Source organism: Coloeus monedula (assembly GCF_965178545.1).
Source record: "Coloeus monedula genome assembly, chromosome: 1".
NCBI classification, from domain to species: Eukaryota; Metazoa; Chordata; class Aves; order Passeriformes; family Corvidae; genus Coloeus; species Coloeus monedula.
Genome location: NC_138781.1, coordinates 71,682,728 through 71,696,416, shown reverse-complemented (window position 1 = coordinate 71,696,416; position 13,689 = coordinate 71,682,728). Strand labels below are relative to the sequence as shown.

At 43.3% G+C, this 13,689-nt stretch overlaps 1 protein-coding gene across 8 annotated transcripts in view; it reads left to right on the top strand.

Annotated features, from left to right (window-relative positions):
- The window catches only part of RREB1 (ras responsive element binding protein 1), a 122,188-nt gene that overhangs the window by 66,645 nt on the left and 41,854 nt on the right, over positions 1-13,689 (top strand). Inside the window, exon 1 of one of the 8 annotated variants that reach the window (XM_082294425.1) lies at positions 6,638-6,763. The exons of 4 other annotated variants lie outside the window; for them this stretch is intronic. In XM_082294425.1, coding sequence (XP_082150551.1) covers positions 6,762-6,763 — 2 coding nt within the window. In that variant the 5' untranslated portion in view covers positions 6,638-6,761. Of the gene's footprint in view, positions 1-6,637; positions 6,926-6,947; positions 7,229-13,689 lie in introns of those variants that run through there. 3 more of the 8 variants (XM_082294424.1, XM_082294427.1, XM_082294426.1) reach the window with 3 other exon arrangements.

Genomic DNA, 13,689 nt, shown 5'->3' with positions numbered 1-13,689 from the left:
CACCAGTACCTCCTTCTGAAACAGGTATTTCTAGTCCATGATGGTGTGAAGTAAATTTCTTTTTCAGGCATCTCAAACTTAGCTGTAGCATCATGTCCAATGGACTGTCAGTGCTGTGGCTGAATACCTCTCACATCTCATTCAAAACTGTTCCCTGCCTCAGGATTCCAGAGCAAGGACCTGTTTGCCAGGTCCTGCCTCATGTGTAACTCCTCAGGCCATGTCTGTGGTGGTGCCATGTCTGTTCTTCTGTACCAGCTAGATGACAGCACAAATCCATCTTTCTCTACTTTTGTGTGCAGTTCTTTTATTGTTCTCTATTTTTGTGCTATGGTATCCAAGTAGTGACAGATGTATGTCCAAACCAGAAAAAAAAAAAAAATTTCTCATGTGGGCCTGGTAGCCAGCATGGTGGTATCCCTGGACCATTGCACAGCATGGGGTCAGAGGGAGGAGTTGCAGGTTTAGCAGAAACTTGTGATGTGCTGGTAAAGAATCAGTGTAACTTGTAAAGGTCCTGCAGGAGCCTCCCAGGTATTACTGCACTTCCACCACATATGCTTAGTTCACAGGAGAGCAGCGAGAGAGAAGTTGGTCTGCTGGTATCCGAATGGGGGAAAAATGTGTAGGGTTATGCCATGTACATCCCCTCTTCTCTTTCTCCCCCTTTGCCATGTTCTGGCTCTCATTTAGCTGTCTATACTATTTTTAAATCCAGACTTTTAAAAGACCTTTTAGGGGAAAAAGTTCAATGGAATTATTTTGTCCAGGGAAATACTGTGCCATGGGAGTACTGTTCCATCACAGAATGAAGTTTCTGATCCATTTTTTGACCTCAAAGCATCCACATCATTAGACATTCATCTGAGTAGAAGAGGGAAGGAGACAAATTTTGGTTGCTTTTTTGGGTTAGAAAATGATTACCAATGTTCTTACACTCTGAAGTGCCCACCATCTCCATCAAAAGTATTTTTTTCCCACCCTCACTTTACCAAGGGAGAAAAAAACCCCAGAGCTCTTACTTGCTGCTCTTCTGCATTACAGTAAAACTTCTATGCAATAGCCAAACTTTCTGTGGAGTGAGAACACTGTTTCCTGCACATCTCTCCTTTGAGTTAGTGTAGCTGTTGTGCTGGGGTGTTGCATGTACTCTTCACTTGTGAAATCGATGCTGGCCTTCCTGACTCCCACAATACATGCAACACTTCATTTGTAAATGAGTCATGACCTCTCACATGAAGTCAAATTTCTTTTTGTTGTGCTCCTTGGCTCCTCGTCAACAAGTCAAGTTGAATGGTCACAGCAGACTGGGGTGGAGGGGGAAGGTTCTCTTGTGAAACACTAGTAAGAAAAAGAGGTTAAAACCTGCTTCCTTTTCTGACCAGCCTGACTCTTGGCCAGGATTTTCAACCTTGAGCCTGGGGTATCTTAGAAAACTCTCTTACAGGCTGCCAGGCTGTTCAGGAGTGACCTGAGCCTTCTGTGGCTCACAGTCACGCTTGGAGAGAGCAAAGGTCTCTGGAGAGTGCTCAATGTCCAGAGCAAAAAGCTGGTTTTCTCATTCTTCCTGATGTGCTGTCAGACTGCCTGCTGCTGTATCAGTGCTGCTCCTACCGTTTGTGGAGGGTTGGTGCAATGTGATGCAGCTGGAAGATCCGTCAGTGCCTGGTATCAGCGTCAGGAATTGCTCTGGAGAAGAAGACCTGGAGATGATGCTGAGCTTTTTAGAGATTTCTTTTTGACCAGTACTTGAAAGAGCAAGTCTTCTTGAAAATAGCAAACCTCCTAGCATCAGGAGCTGATTAGGAATTTGGGGGCATTATTTTCTTGGGGCTTTTTAAGAATTTGGAGGAAGGAGTTACATCACAGTAGTTTTGAGTTCAGCATTCTTGTAACTGGCACTTTAATGATCAGTACATAAGAAAATCTGCAGTTTAGGATATGCCTTATCCTCCCCCTTTACTAGAGAGACAGACCCTGTGGCTTTCTCTCAGTCAGAGTGAATTAAATATTCATATCTCCATCAGGAGCATAAACTATATAGAGGGAAAAGGGGTGTATAAAGGGTTTCTGTAGCTCTGTAAGAGCTGGGGATTTCCAGTGTACTGTCTCCAGTCAAAAGATTGCAACTGCTAAAGACTTTCCAAAGGCTTTCCATCTGTACTGTCATAGTAACTCCCTAGGGAGTTTATCTTTGAATAATCCCAACTCTGAGGAGCCCTTTTGGGTTTAGACTCTGACACCAAATAGGAGGTTTCAAGTCTCTTACTCCATCTCTACCACTGCCTCTCCCCAAAATGCAGACAGAGGAGTTAGGCTGCTGCTGTGGATTGTAGTTGTGGTTTGTGAGCATTAGCAAGGGACCTTGAGGTAGAGAAAAAAAGTTTTACTTGACTTACTGCGTTGCATTCGAGTAGAACATGCATCAGGCTTCAGTGGGAAGGGCGATGCCTCCACTTGCTCCAAAAGTGTTTCCTTTGGGGGTGGAATACTTTGCCAGCAGTTCCTTTTCCATTTCTGTGACTAAGGATAGTCCGTGCCTATCACTTTAAAGTCACATTTTCCTCCCTGCCAAAGACACGCTCTCCATGCAACTAGAAGATGCTAATGGGATATAAATGCCAAAAGGGAGGCGAGAGATGACCTTCCTGCCAGTTTCCAGTGGGAAGCTATTAAAGGTTCTGGGGCAAGTCTGAAAAGAGTGAAGGGATAATGCATGTATTTCAGCCACAGCTTCCCCAGTTTGGTAAATGAAGGTGCATTGTCCATGGCTGGTTTTCTCCAGACTGTCCATGTAAGTCCAGTAATGCGAACTAACTGAAGAGTTTCATATGAAACCAAAATGTAGCAAGTGTCTACCTTCTTTCTCTTCTTCCATTCCTTGCCCTATACGTAACAAAATTATTCAGAATGGCTTTTTATTTACATCCTGCTTAGGTACTTGTGGTCTGTTTATGTACCATCTCAGGAGCAGGTCTCAAAGTTTAGGGAATTTTTTTTTTCTTGGCACATGCAAAACACCACATGCAACAACCACATGCAGAAGTCTTTGAAACTCAGATTGGAAGATCTGGATTGCAGAAGCTATGCTTTGAAGCATTCTTACAAAGGGTCCTATCTAAAGAAGGTATTTCTTCTTTTAATTAAGAAGGCACTTTCATTCTTAATCTTACTTTCAGTACTAGATAGTTTTCCCGAACTTTTGATTTTAATACGCTGTGGAGAGATAAGCAGCTGTCTTTTTAATCAAGGTAGGGTACTATTCTGATGTTCAAGTCTTTCTGCAACAACACTTTGTGTGCACCTGTGTGTTGCTGAGTGAGTTTCTTGAGAAAGACAGAAAATGCATATGCTGGAGGGTAATCCATGAATTTTGACATTTTAACCAGCCATCTTTGCTGGCACATGAAGAGCATACACGTCTGGAAGATTGTAACGCGCTGCTCAGAAAATGAGTGTGGGATCCTGATAAAGACGTAGGGGTTGAGATGTGTACACGGCAGTGGTTTCCCTGCTCTCTTTAACAGGAGTCTGTGTGTCATGGGCAGGCATGCACACAGGCCACCTGTGACTCTGCAAATATCCAATAGGCAGTGTGTCCTCAAGATCTGGCTGAATCCATCCTCTCCCTGCATTCCACCTGTGAATCGCTCCCATGTTATTTATGGCGTTGGCCTGCTTCCAGTACGTTGTGTGTGCTTTGTGGGGTGCAGCACAGTTACAATGCCCAGTCTCTTAGTACAAATAGGATCTCTGTAGTAGTCCAGCACATGCAGGCTGGCATTTGCTTAAGATGGGAGTTTTAGAGGCAGAGCATAGCCATATGCGTGACGACCTTTTTTTTTTTTCCTCAGAAGAGGAGAGGAACTGTCCTATTACAACATGGTTTGTTTTCTGGTGGTTTGCAATAATGTTCCATTTGGTGGAAGTTTGGTGCAGCTTTGAAAAACTGAACTTACAAGATCTTGAAGCTAAAAACAAATAGCCGAGGAGATCGCCACACAGAAAATGATTGACACTTCACACATGTGAAAAAGCTGTCTTCTCATTGTCTTGCACAATAGAAATGTCTCTGGTCATCTCCTAAGGAGCTTTTATTTCAGTGTAGTAGTTGGTAAGCAGTGCTCTTAAATATTAAGAACCAGGCTATTCTACAGGCTTTTAAATCCATTCCTTATATGTGGAGGGATGATTAAACCACTGTCAGCATGCTAGTGAAAGATAAGCTTCAGTAAATGCAAATGCCTTAATTCTTCAGCAGGGATAATGAACACAAAGGACTAATTTCTGCTTCTAGTAATTAATGACTGTAGTTGTGGGATGCAGATGAGATATGATAGCTGTTTCGGTTTTCTTTGCAGTTAAAAAATGTTTGTTACATTTTTTGCTAGTACATTTTGTAAATAAGGATGGGGAAACAGGTGGAGGGAAGCTTTGTGGTCTCTATCCTGTCAGCAGATAATATCCAGAATATGTGTTTGGTATTCTGCTGAGATCCCTATGTTTTGAAGAAGGTTAAATTAGAAAGAAAGAGAGAAAGAAAGAAAGCCTTTTCAACAACAATATGGCAGTAAGAGAAGAGTCTGTTTCTCTGTATCTTTGATTCGAATTAGAAGACTACAGTATTTTTAATTGTCCCAGGAAGAAACTTTTGTCTGTCTCACTGTTGCTGAGTAGAATTACTTCTGGAACGACTACATATAAACTTTTATTTAATTCACATGACTCACAAGTAGGGTGCTCAGAAAAAACCCTCCCCCAGTATCTTCAGCAGTAAAAGACTCTGGATGACCTCTTGTGCCACAGAACCTCTGTGAGCCCTCCGAGCTGAAAGGAGATGCCAGGATTTCAGATGGGTTACATGCTGCTTGTAGGCTTGGACAGTATCCCCCTTCAGTTATCATTAAAGAACAGCAAAGGAAGTTAACACAAAAACATGAATGCTGAGATCTGATTAGAATCAAGCAAAGCAAGGAAGTGCAGAGTTAAGATTTATATGCGGACCTTAATTAGCTCCATTGTTCTTGAGAACCTAAGCGTACACAATGAGGAACATTATACTTGCATCTCCAGCGCTCCTCAGTACCTAAACATAAGAAAGACTTCAGTGTGCTTTTTCAGTCCTAGATTTTGTGTGTGTGTTGCCTTTAAGCAATAGCAAAGTGTAATCTTGTGCATTGTAAGGTTGTGGATTCTTACGTTTTGGTTTTCTGCAGGCAACAAAGGGGAGCACTCTTAATGAGTTTAGGTTTCTGGTGTGATTTGTGTCGAGGAGAAGGTGGTGTGATGTGGCAGGGTAATACCATCGTCCTCACAGGCAGTAACATAAATCTCCCGTATAACAGAGCATATTGAGCATAGCTTAGTGCTGCTTTGTTACCCATGTCACAGTTCAAATAAGCACAAGCCACTTGACAGATTAGACTCTAGTCACAGAGCACATAGCAGTGCAAGACCTTGATCTTTCCACTTAAGTACCCTTTCAGGAATATCACCTCTGAAGGTCTAGTATTCTCAGGGATGTTTCCTCCCCTTCTCACCTTAAAGAGCTACAAAATAAAAACATGCCGTAACTTAGCTAGCACTAGAAAATCCAGGAGATCTTTGCGAGGAGTTGAGGTGCTTTTAGTCCTCTGCTGTAAACCTGACATGTGATTCTTGTGGACATGTCAGCTCTCAAGGTTAACAGATAACATGTTGTTTTGTTCGCTTTTTGGTTGGTGGTTTGTCTTATAGCTTGTACTTCGGTTGGGTGATTCTGTGTAGAAAATGCTGGTGGTGAGAAAGTTTGCTGAGAGAGTTTGTATGTTAAAGTAGCCTTTGTTCAGCCTGTTGTGCATGCACATCAGACGTACTTACACCACTTCTCCTATGAACGTGTATTCCCTCTGTTCCTTTGAGCCTCTGAAAAGATTCCTGGGCCAAGTACCCACGAGAATGAGGAAAAAGTCTATCACAAACTGCATTTGTGGTTGCTGTCATTCCACCTTTAATGTATGTCTTCCAGCTTTGCCTTTTTTCCCCTCAGTATCTAACCTGCTCAACCTGTTCTCGTTTAGCATGCTGGAACCAGCAACTGCAGAACATACCCCCTCTCAGGGTCAGCAGGTTTTTTCCTCTTTCTTTCCTCCATTCTTTTAAAAATAGGAGATTCCTTAACAGTAGTAGTAGCATTTGGGGATGCTTCTGTAGCTGTTTAAAAAAAATCTAAAAGAAATTGAGGGGAATCTTGTCATTTGGACTTAGCCAGGTCCTTTCACTGGTGTTGTTGAACCATGATGCTCATACGTGTGATGTACACAGCTTAGGCAAAGACACAGTCTTTAAAGTAGTAGTGCCGTTATACAACTGTTAAATAGTATACAATATGCAAATACTGCTTTCTGTTTCTTTAGGGTATCTATAGATACGCTGAGTTCTTCAGGCTGGTCTCTTAGCTGAAGTTTGCTAAACACTCTCAGTGATTTTTTCATAAATCCTTAGAGTCAGCTTTCCAGTGCTGACTCATGTGGAAAGATATCCTGAAACAGAGAAGAGGTACGAGTTCTGTGTGGCTCATCTGTTATGCCATTTGTTATACCACTGAAGCCAAGACACTTCAGTGGTAGCTTTTTTGACAGTTCCAGGTTAGAGGGTAGAGAGAGTAAGGCGACAATTGTTCATGGACTGAATGAATTCCACTTGAGGGCTGAAGTTCCCAAACTCCTGTAAAGTAGCACAGGTCATGCGGGGACTTCTGTTTCCAGCTCAACTAAACGGACATGTAACAAGATGTGAAACCTTTTCCTATTGCTTCTCTGCTCAGCAAGGGAATGGTGTGAGGAAGGAGGACCACATGTTCAGGAACAGGAGAGGAAATGGGCTGAGCACGTGAAACCTCTTTTGCTAGGATGCCGTCCTCAGCGCTGGGAAAAGTTTGCAGTTTGTGTGTGCACAGTGATAACCTTTTACTTCCTTACCCCTTGAGATACTTGGTGGCTGCTGATACCGGGGTAGTGTGGAGACCCTGCTTTTAAGGAAGATGTGCTTCCCTTATCTCGTGCAGCTTCCTTGCATGCATCTGTGTGTGTTTTTGTGTGTGTGTTTGTGTTGGGGGAGATACTTGGCTCCATCTGCACAGGGTCCCCAGCAGTGCTGTGGCCGTCTGTTTTTTCCTTCTTGAGCTGTGTGACGCAGCAAGTTGTTCTGTGCTGTGCCATCAGGATTGCTCAACAGTGGAGTGTGAGAGGTAACCAACAGCAAAGAGGGCTTTGCCTGGTTCTGGGAAGTAGGTGGGGCTTATGTTTGCTTGGTTAAGAAAAGGGTGTGGTTCTGGAGGGGGGGCAGGACATACTTAGAAGTTCTTTGACTGTGTTTGCTGTTTAGGATAAACCTTTTCCCTGTTGTGATATACTTTCTCTAATTTTCTCTTTCCTTCTCTCTCCTTTTTCCCATTACTAAAATTTAAAAATGGCTTTAATTGTCCTTACCATCTAATGACACTTATTTTCTTTAAACATAAAGTTTCCTGAAAAATCAGCAGTGAAGTAACTGAATAACATTATATAGTGTGGTAACTAAAGGACATGCCTGAAAACCACAAATCTCCCAAAAGATTGAAGGAAACAGTTCAGAATGTCCCAGGCTAGATTTTTGGTACACTTAAAAAAATACTACTGCTTAATTTTATTGTTGTTTTAATACATTTTCTCCAAGCTTAAGGAAGTACAGTTGCCTCAAAAGGATCTTGTTTAATAAAGGAGGATCTTGTCCCATGTAAAAGTTTCTTACAGCTTGGAAGTCTCCTTGTAGTATTTGGCATTGTTCATGTAGGTCTGCTCTGAACATACTGCAAACTGTGTGTGCAGCTTGGTGAAGTGGTACTGGGAAGCTCACACTGCATTTCCTCCTCTCTTGCCCTCCCTTACACCAGGGTTGATGCAAACTGCTTTCTTCTGCTGTCGTTTGGGAAGCTTTGCTTTGGAGGCATGGTTTGAATCACTTCCCTTTCACAGCATCATCAGGCGAATATTTGTCTCCCTTTTTTTCCTTTGAGGTGTTCTGACAACGTTGCTGTTAGGGAATAGGAGTAACTTTGAGCCAAGCTGGGAATGCAGTTGTATCAATTTCAGCCTGTTTGAACTTGCTGAGTCTGTGCAGCAAGTAGTTACTTAACTGTGAATACAGCACAATTATTCAGAAGTGGTACCCCCCCTCGTTGGATTTGTAGATCATTATCTCTCCTCTCACTCATGCTTACAACTTGCCTTTATTCACAGCAAAGCAAAATTTTTCTCTAGGATAAAAATACAGAATGCTCTGTGTGCATATGTGTGTATCATATGTCCTTAGGTATCATGTATTGGCAGCTGCATGGCACCGGCTAACTTTACAGACTGCCCTGGTAGCACTGAAAAGAGATTTGAAATCTGTCATTCGAATTTAGTCACTGGTAGCTTCTTCAGCCTTAGCACACCCAGCGAGTCTTGGTGGATCTGAATAATGGCACTTCTGTCATCCTAATGATGCCGTCTGCCAGGAGAGCTTCACTGCGCCGGGAGCCAGGCAGTGCCGCAGCCGCTCTGAGCTGGGGAGGATGCTGGGGGCGTGTGTGGCACCTTGGGCACTGGGGGGTGCCGGGGGGCGGCTACGCCCGTGTGCTGCCGCATGCTGCTGTGTGGGGAGGCTCCCCAGGGCCACGTTAGCCTTGGTGGACAGTGCGAACAAGCGCGGGAGACGCCATGAGGATAACGAGGTGTGCCCCCATGCCAGCAGGATGGCAGTGCCTGGCTGCCATGGGGAGCACTAGCAGGGGGATCTCTCCTGCTGGGCCTGCTTGCAGACATGCAGCTGAAACGATTCAGGGCATCCCAGTCTGATCCTTCCTGGGACCTGTTTGCTCCACCCGACCCTTTCCTTGCATGAGCTGCAATGAATTTCCTACCATAGAGATTTCTGTGGCTCAGCTTCATTTGGTTTGTCCCATGCTAGGGTTCAACACTGGTTACCACTGGAATATATGGGTGTACTTGGAGTTTGAGATTGCTCCGCAGTTGTAGGAGGGAATCTCCCATATGACTGGGATTTTGGCATTTGATTTTCTCTTGACTTGCTGTGAAGTGTGTGTGTTTGTCTGAGGGCTCTTTGAGCCATTTTTGGGGTTTTTTGAGGATACAAATATTAAACCAAAAGGAGAAGACAAACAGAAACTTGTCCTACTACAGATCATGCCTGATTTGCAAAACTTACCTGCATCTTTTTGGTTCCTGTGATTACAACTGGCAAGGGCTGAGTGGATTGCTCTCTTAAGTGGGCAATGTAGGTAATTAACACTGTAAATACATTGTCAATACAGATTCTCTACATGTTTTAACAAACAAACAACTGACTAAACTCTTTAACCCAAGGGCATAATGTTACTGCACTTTTGACTTAAGTTTCAGTCATATTCACAAGACTTTTAAGGAGGGAGTTAGCAGCAGGGTATTAAATGATTGTTCCTAAAAATACTGCTGCTTCACTTTCTCTTTGTTTAGGATTTACTTCCTGTACATATCAAATGGCAGGAGCTTTGAAGAGAAGTTCCCTGTGTTTTCCTACATTTCCAGATACCTTGGGCTAAAGTACCATTTTTTAAGAAGAATCAAACAAAAACAGTGACAGAGATAATGTGACATAGAAATACCTGAAAAGAGATGTTACCAGTGTAATTTTAAAGGCTGTCTTCTCTTTCTTTATGAGACATTTTTCATTTCATGCAGCCTGAAGAACGTCATGGTCCAAATTTCAGCCTATCTCGGATGCATCCTGCACTCCTGTTTGTTCTGATACAATGACACTAAGTTGAAGCTTTAACAAAGCTGACTGGTTTTTTCTAAACAGAGATGTTTGGTCATGATCTGAAGGACATACTTTTGGGGTTTTTTAATTATTGAAAAAGGGTTCTATGATTCTTTGGAGTTTGTTTACTGTTATTTGGGAGGAGCAATGCAAGTGAAAGATCTTGAGACACAAAACAATGAAAGACATAAAGCAATTGAATCAGCTAAATTGTACTGACCAGCTCAGTCCTTCCCAGACTAGCTTGGGAAATTGAGTAATTCTCTTTGTTATAAGGGGAAAAACAAAGTGTTTGTAAATAAGGTGAAGGATGGAAAGCACTGATTTTTATTCTTTGTCTTTGATTTGAATGGTTGGATGTGTGGCTTCCTTGTCTTCAGATAAGCATCAGATGTATGAGGATTTTCCACTTGTATTTGATACCAAACTGCCTAGAAATCACGAGGGAGATGAGGAATAATCATGTGTGATATAGTAGAGTATAGAGTACATCTAGTGGTAAAGTGGAGAAACTTATAATAATAAGTGGGATATGAAGCCAGAACCTGAACTTGATACTGTCAGATGATCTCTGTGGACTGATAATGTCTGGATTCATTGGCCTCCCCACTGCGTTTTCACAGACGTGAGAGAGGAGGAGGGTGTTTATACATACACTGGATTCTGGGCTCAAGAATTAATCTTGATTTAGATGCTGGGACTTTCCCAACCAGGCCTCAGTGAAATTGCTTGCTGCTCCCCCTCTGGACATGCTGCTTCTTCTAATCAGACCTACCTGGCACAAACCTCTCTTGACTGAAAGCCAGCAGTGCTTGTGCTGCCATAGTTATAAGGGAGAGGCTTAACCCTGAACCCTGCTCAGGGGCTGCAAATGCACCCTATTGTTCCATACCTTCCTTTTGCCTGGGCCTCCAAGCCAGACAGGCCTTTTTTTCTTTGGGACCTGAAGAACATCAGGAGCCATGGAAACTCAAGGTTGCAGCTACAGTGTACTTTTTTCTCTCCAGAATTAAGAGATGAGGGATTCCCATGCATGCTGAGGGATGATTTCTATCCAAGAGCCAGAGTGGTGCTGATCAGGTTATCTGCATGCAAAGCAGAAGCTCCTGGTTTTGTTCATAATTCAGTGGGACCCGGAGCAAGGAGCAGTTGCCTCCTTCAGGATGCTTTGCCTGCTCATTCTAGCCTTGAACCAGCCAGTCAAAACCTGCCCACATTCTGGTTTTGGCATTGAAGCTGTAGGCTGCCCTGTTTTGAGACCTCCAGAAAGCTTATATGATCAACATGCAAATCCCTTTGGCATTAAGAAAATACATCAGCCCTTTTTAGAGATGTGGTAAAGACCAGCAGGAGCTGCATGTCACTTCAGCAGGACACATGCTCCCCCGCCCTCCCCATGAGTCACCTCCCACAGACACTGTTCCAACACCATCCACAAGAGAAAAAGGAAAAAGGCACTTGAGTTCTGCATTTTTGCCTCTTACTACAGAAGTCTCTTCTTCAATGTAAAGTAGCAAAATATTCACTTGCTGCTGTTCTGGTGGAATAGTGACCCTTCTGAAATCATGCTCTGCATTACAGTGTGGGGCTGGAAACTTTTTCTACCCATTTGTCTTAAAAAAAGAAAAAAAAAAAAGGAAAGAAGGCAGGGGAATTGTTGTGCAGTATCATCTTAGTCATCCTGTTCATGTGACCCTGAGAGGGGAGAGGAAAGTTGTGAGGGGAAGCGGAAGGTGATTCTCAGGGGGAGGATGGAATGAAAGGCAGTCAAGCACTTGAAAAAATGTGATGTTGTTGGGAGGGCTGACTGGCACACAGTCTTAGCACAGTTGGATCCTCTTGGCTCACCTGTGAAATTCTTTGTGTGAGGGGGAGGGAAGAGATTATGAGGAGGGCTTTTCCTCATACAGCTGTGCTGCAAAAAAACGTAGTGTATAACATGGTATTTCCTTTTTTTTGCATAGCAGTTCTTAAATATTAAGAGTTTAGTTCAGAGGTGGATCAGACCATGTTTGGAAAAGACTTTGTTTCCTCTTTTCATTTTGGGTTTATTTTTTGCAAATTTTTCTGGTTCTTTCTCTGGTCTAATTGTAAGTAGAGTTCCACCACTTTCTCTGAGAGGTTAATCAAGGCTAGCTAAGCACTTAGTGCGCAGGATTCCTCCGTAATACTAGGCTCAAGCTTTTATCTCTTCCCTGTCATCCTGTGTATCGTGGTTGGATTTTAGTGTTGCACCCTCAGTACTGTCCCAAGTGTATGTGTACTTGCATGCATGCTGGGGAGACTAATAACTACTATATGAGGTGCAGATTTCAGGGCTGCTCTGTACCTTCCTGAGGTCGTCTGCTATACTTGGGTTGCTCTGTGGAATGGCTCAGAGCTGCTATTCATTGATTTAATTTAGGAAAAAAAAGCCAAGTTTCATCTGCTGTGATTTTGGCTGTCTTCTGAGTAGCAGTAGTGGTCGCTTTGGAGCTGCTGGCACGTTACTGTAACTTGCATCTGCAGTTGAATATGAGCATTTCTGTGCATGCCCTTATTTTGCCCTTCTTTTTTTTGAACTACATTGTCACTTAAATTGTTGTTTATTTTTTGGAACTGATGAATGTCGTATCATTTTTCTTTATCACTGTAAGATGCTGAAAGCCAGCCTGACTTACGAGCCTGTCTTTTGCGTTCTAAGTATGCCAGTGTTGTCAGGCCAAAATATGTTGTTATAGTCACAATGGGAAAATAACTTCTAAACACAGCTTTGTTCCTGTTCTTCTTGTATCTTGGCAGGCTAAACAGTGAGGTTGAACATTTTCAGTGTTAGATACAAGATCTAATCAAGGCAAACTCTTCTAAAGGAGTAAGGCAGCACAACTACTCCCCCCCCCCCCCCCCCCCCCCCGTCTTAATTATGGTTAGGAACTTTTTAAGTAGAAGAAGCCTCAGTGAAGGGAGTGTTTAAAAGAAAGGTTGTGGATGTGACTTGGCATTTGCTGAAGTTCAACCCGTGTTGGGTGATAAATGTTGTCTCGAGGCAGAATGACATCCATGTTGCAAAGTAAAAGAGAGAGATGAAGATTGTGTCTATCCTTTGTACTTCTTGGCCCTATCTTCCTGCTTATCTTGGGCTGTAGCTCTAGTAATCTTTTTCCTCTCCACCCTTAACTTGATGCAGTGAAACTTGCTTAACCTGCCAAAGGAACAACCTGCTGGCTGTAATGTGGGCAGGTTGAGACTCTCCTTGAGAACTCTGGAACCTGCTGCTTTGGTTTCGGAATATTCCTATTTTTCCTTAATGATCACATGCATAGAGCTATCACAGTGACTGTGATGTTTGACCTACACAGCAAAAGTCAAAGGTGCAGTCAGGGTGTCTTCCTGTTTATAGCTCAATAGCTTAGGCTGCTTCCTTTCAAATATGAAAAACTCACACATGAAGGAATCATCACATTCCTTGCTGTGGTACAGATTCTGCTCTGGCTTTTAGGGCATGGCAAAAGCACACAACGTTGCAGGAAGAAGAACTGCAAGCAGTTGGGGCAGCCAATGACTGACACCAGAAATAGCAAAGCCCCACCACTATGGTGCTGCCAGGTTAGCAAGCCCTGCCTTATTGGCATACTTCACATTGCAAACGCGAACTGCTGAACTGCTTTTGGGACTTGCAGGAGCCAGTGTGTTTGCATGCATTAGGTCATGCCAGGCAGAGGTGCTAGGTTGGGCTGGCACTAACCTGGAGGTCCCAAGGGTTTATCCTGTTGGTATGCTGTGGATGTGGCATCACACTCCTCTCAAGCAGGAGCCAGCTCCATCAAAACAAGCAGAGTTCAACAGGTGGACAAACAGCAGGAGGAGAGAACTTAGCCCTAAGGAAGCCGT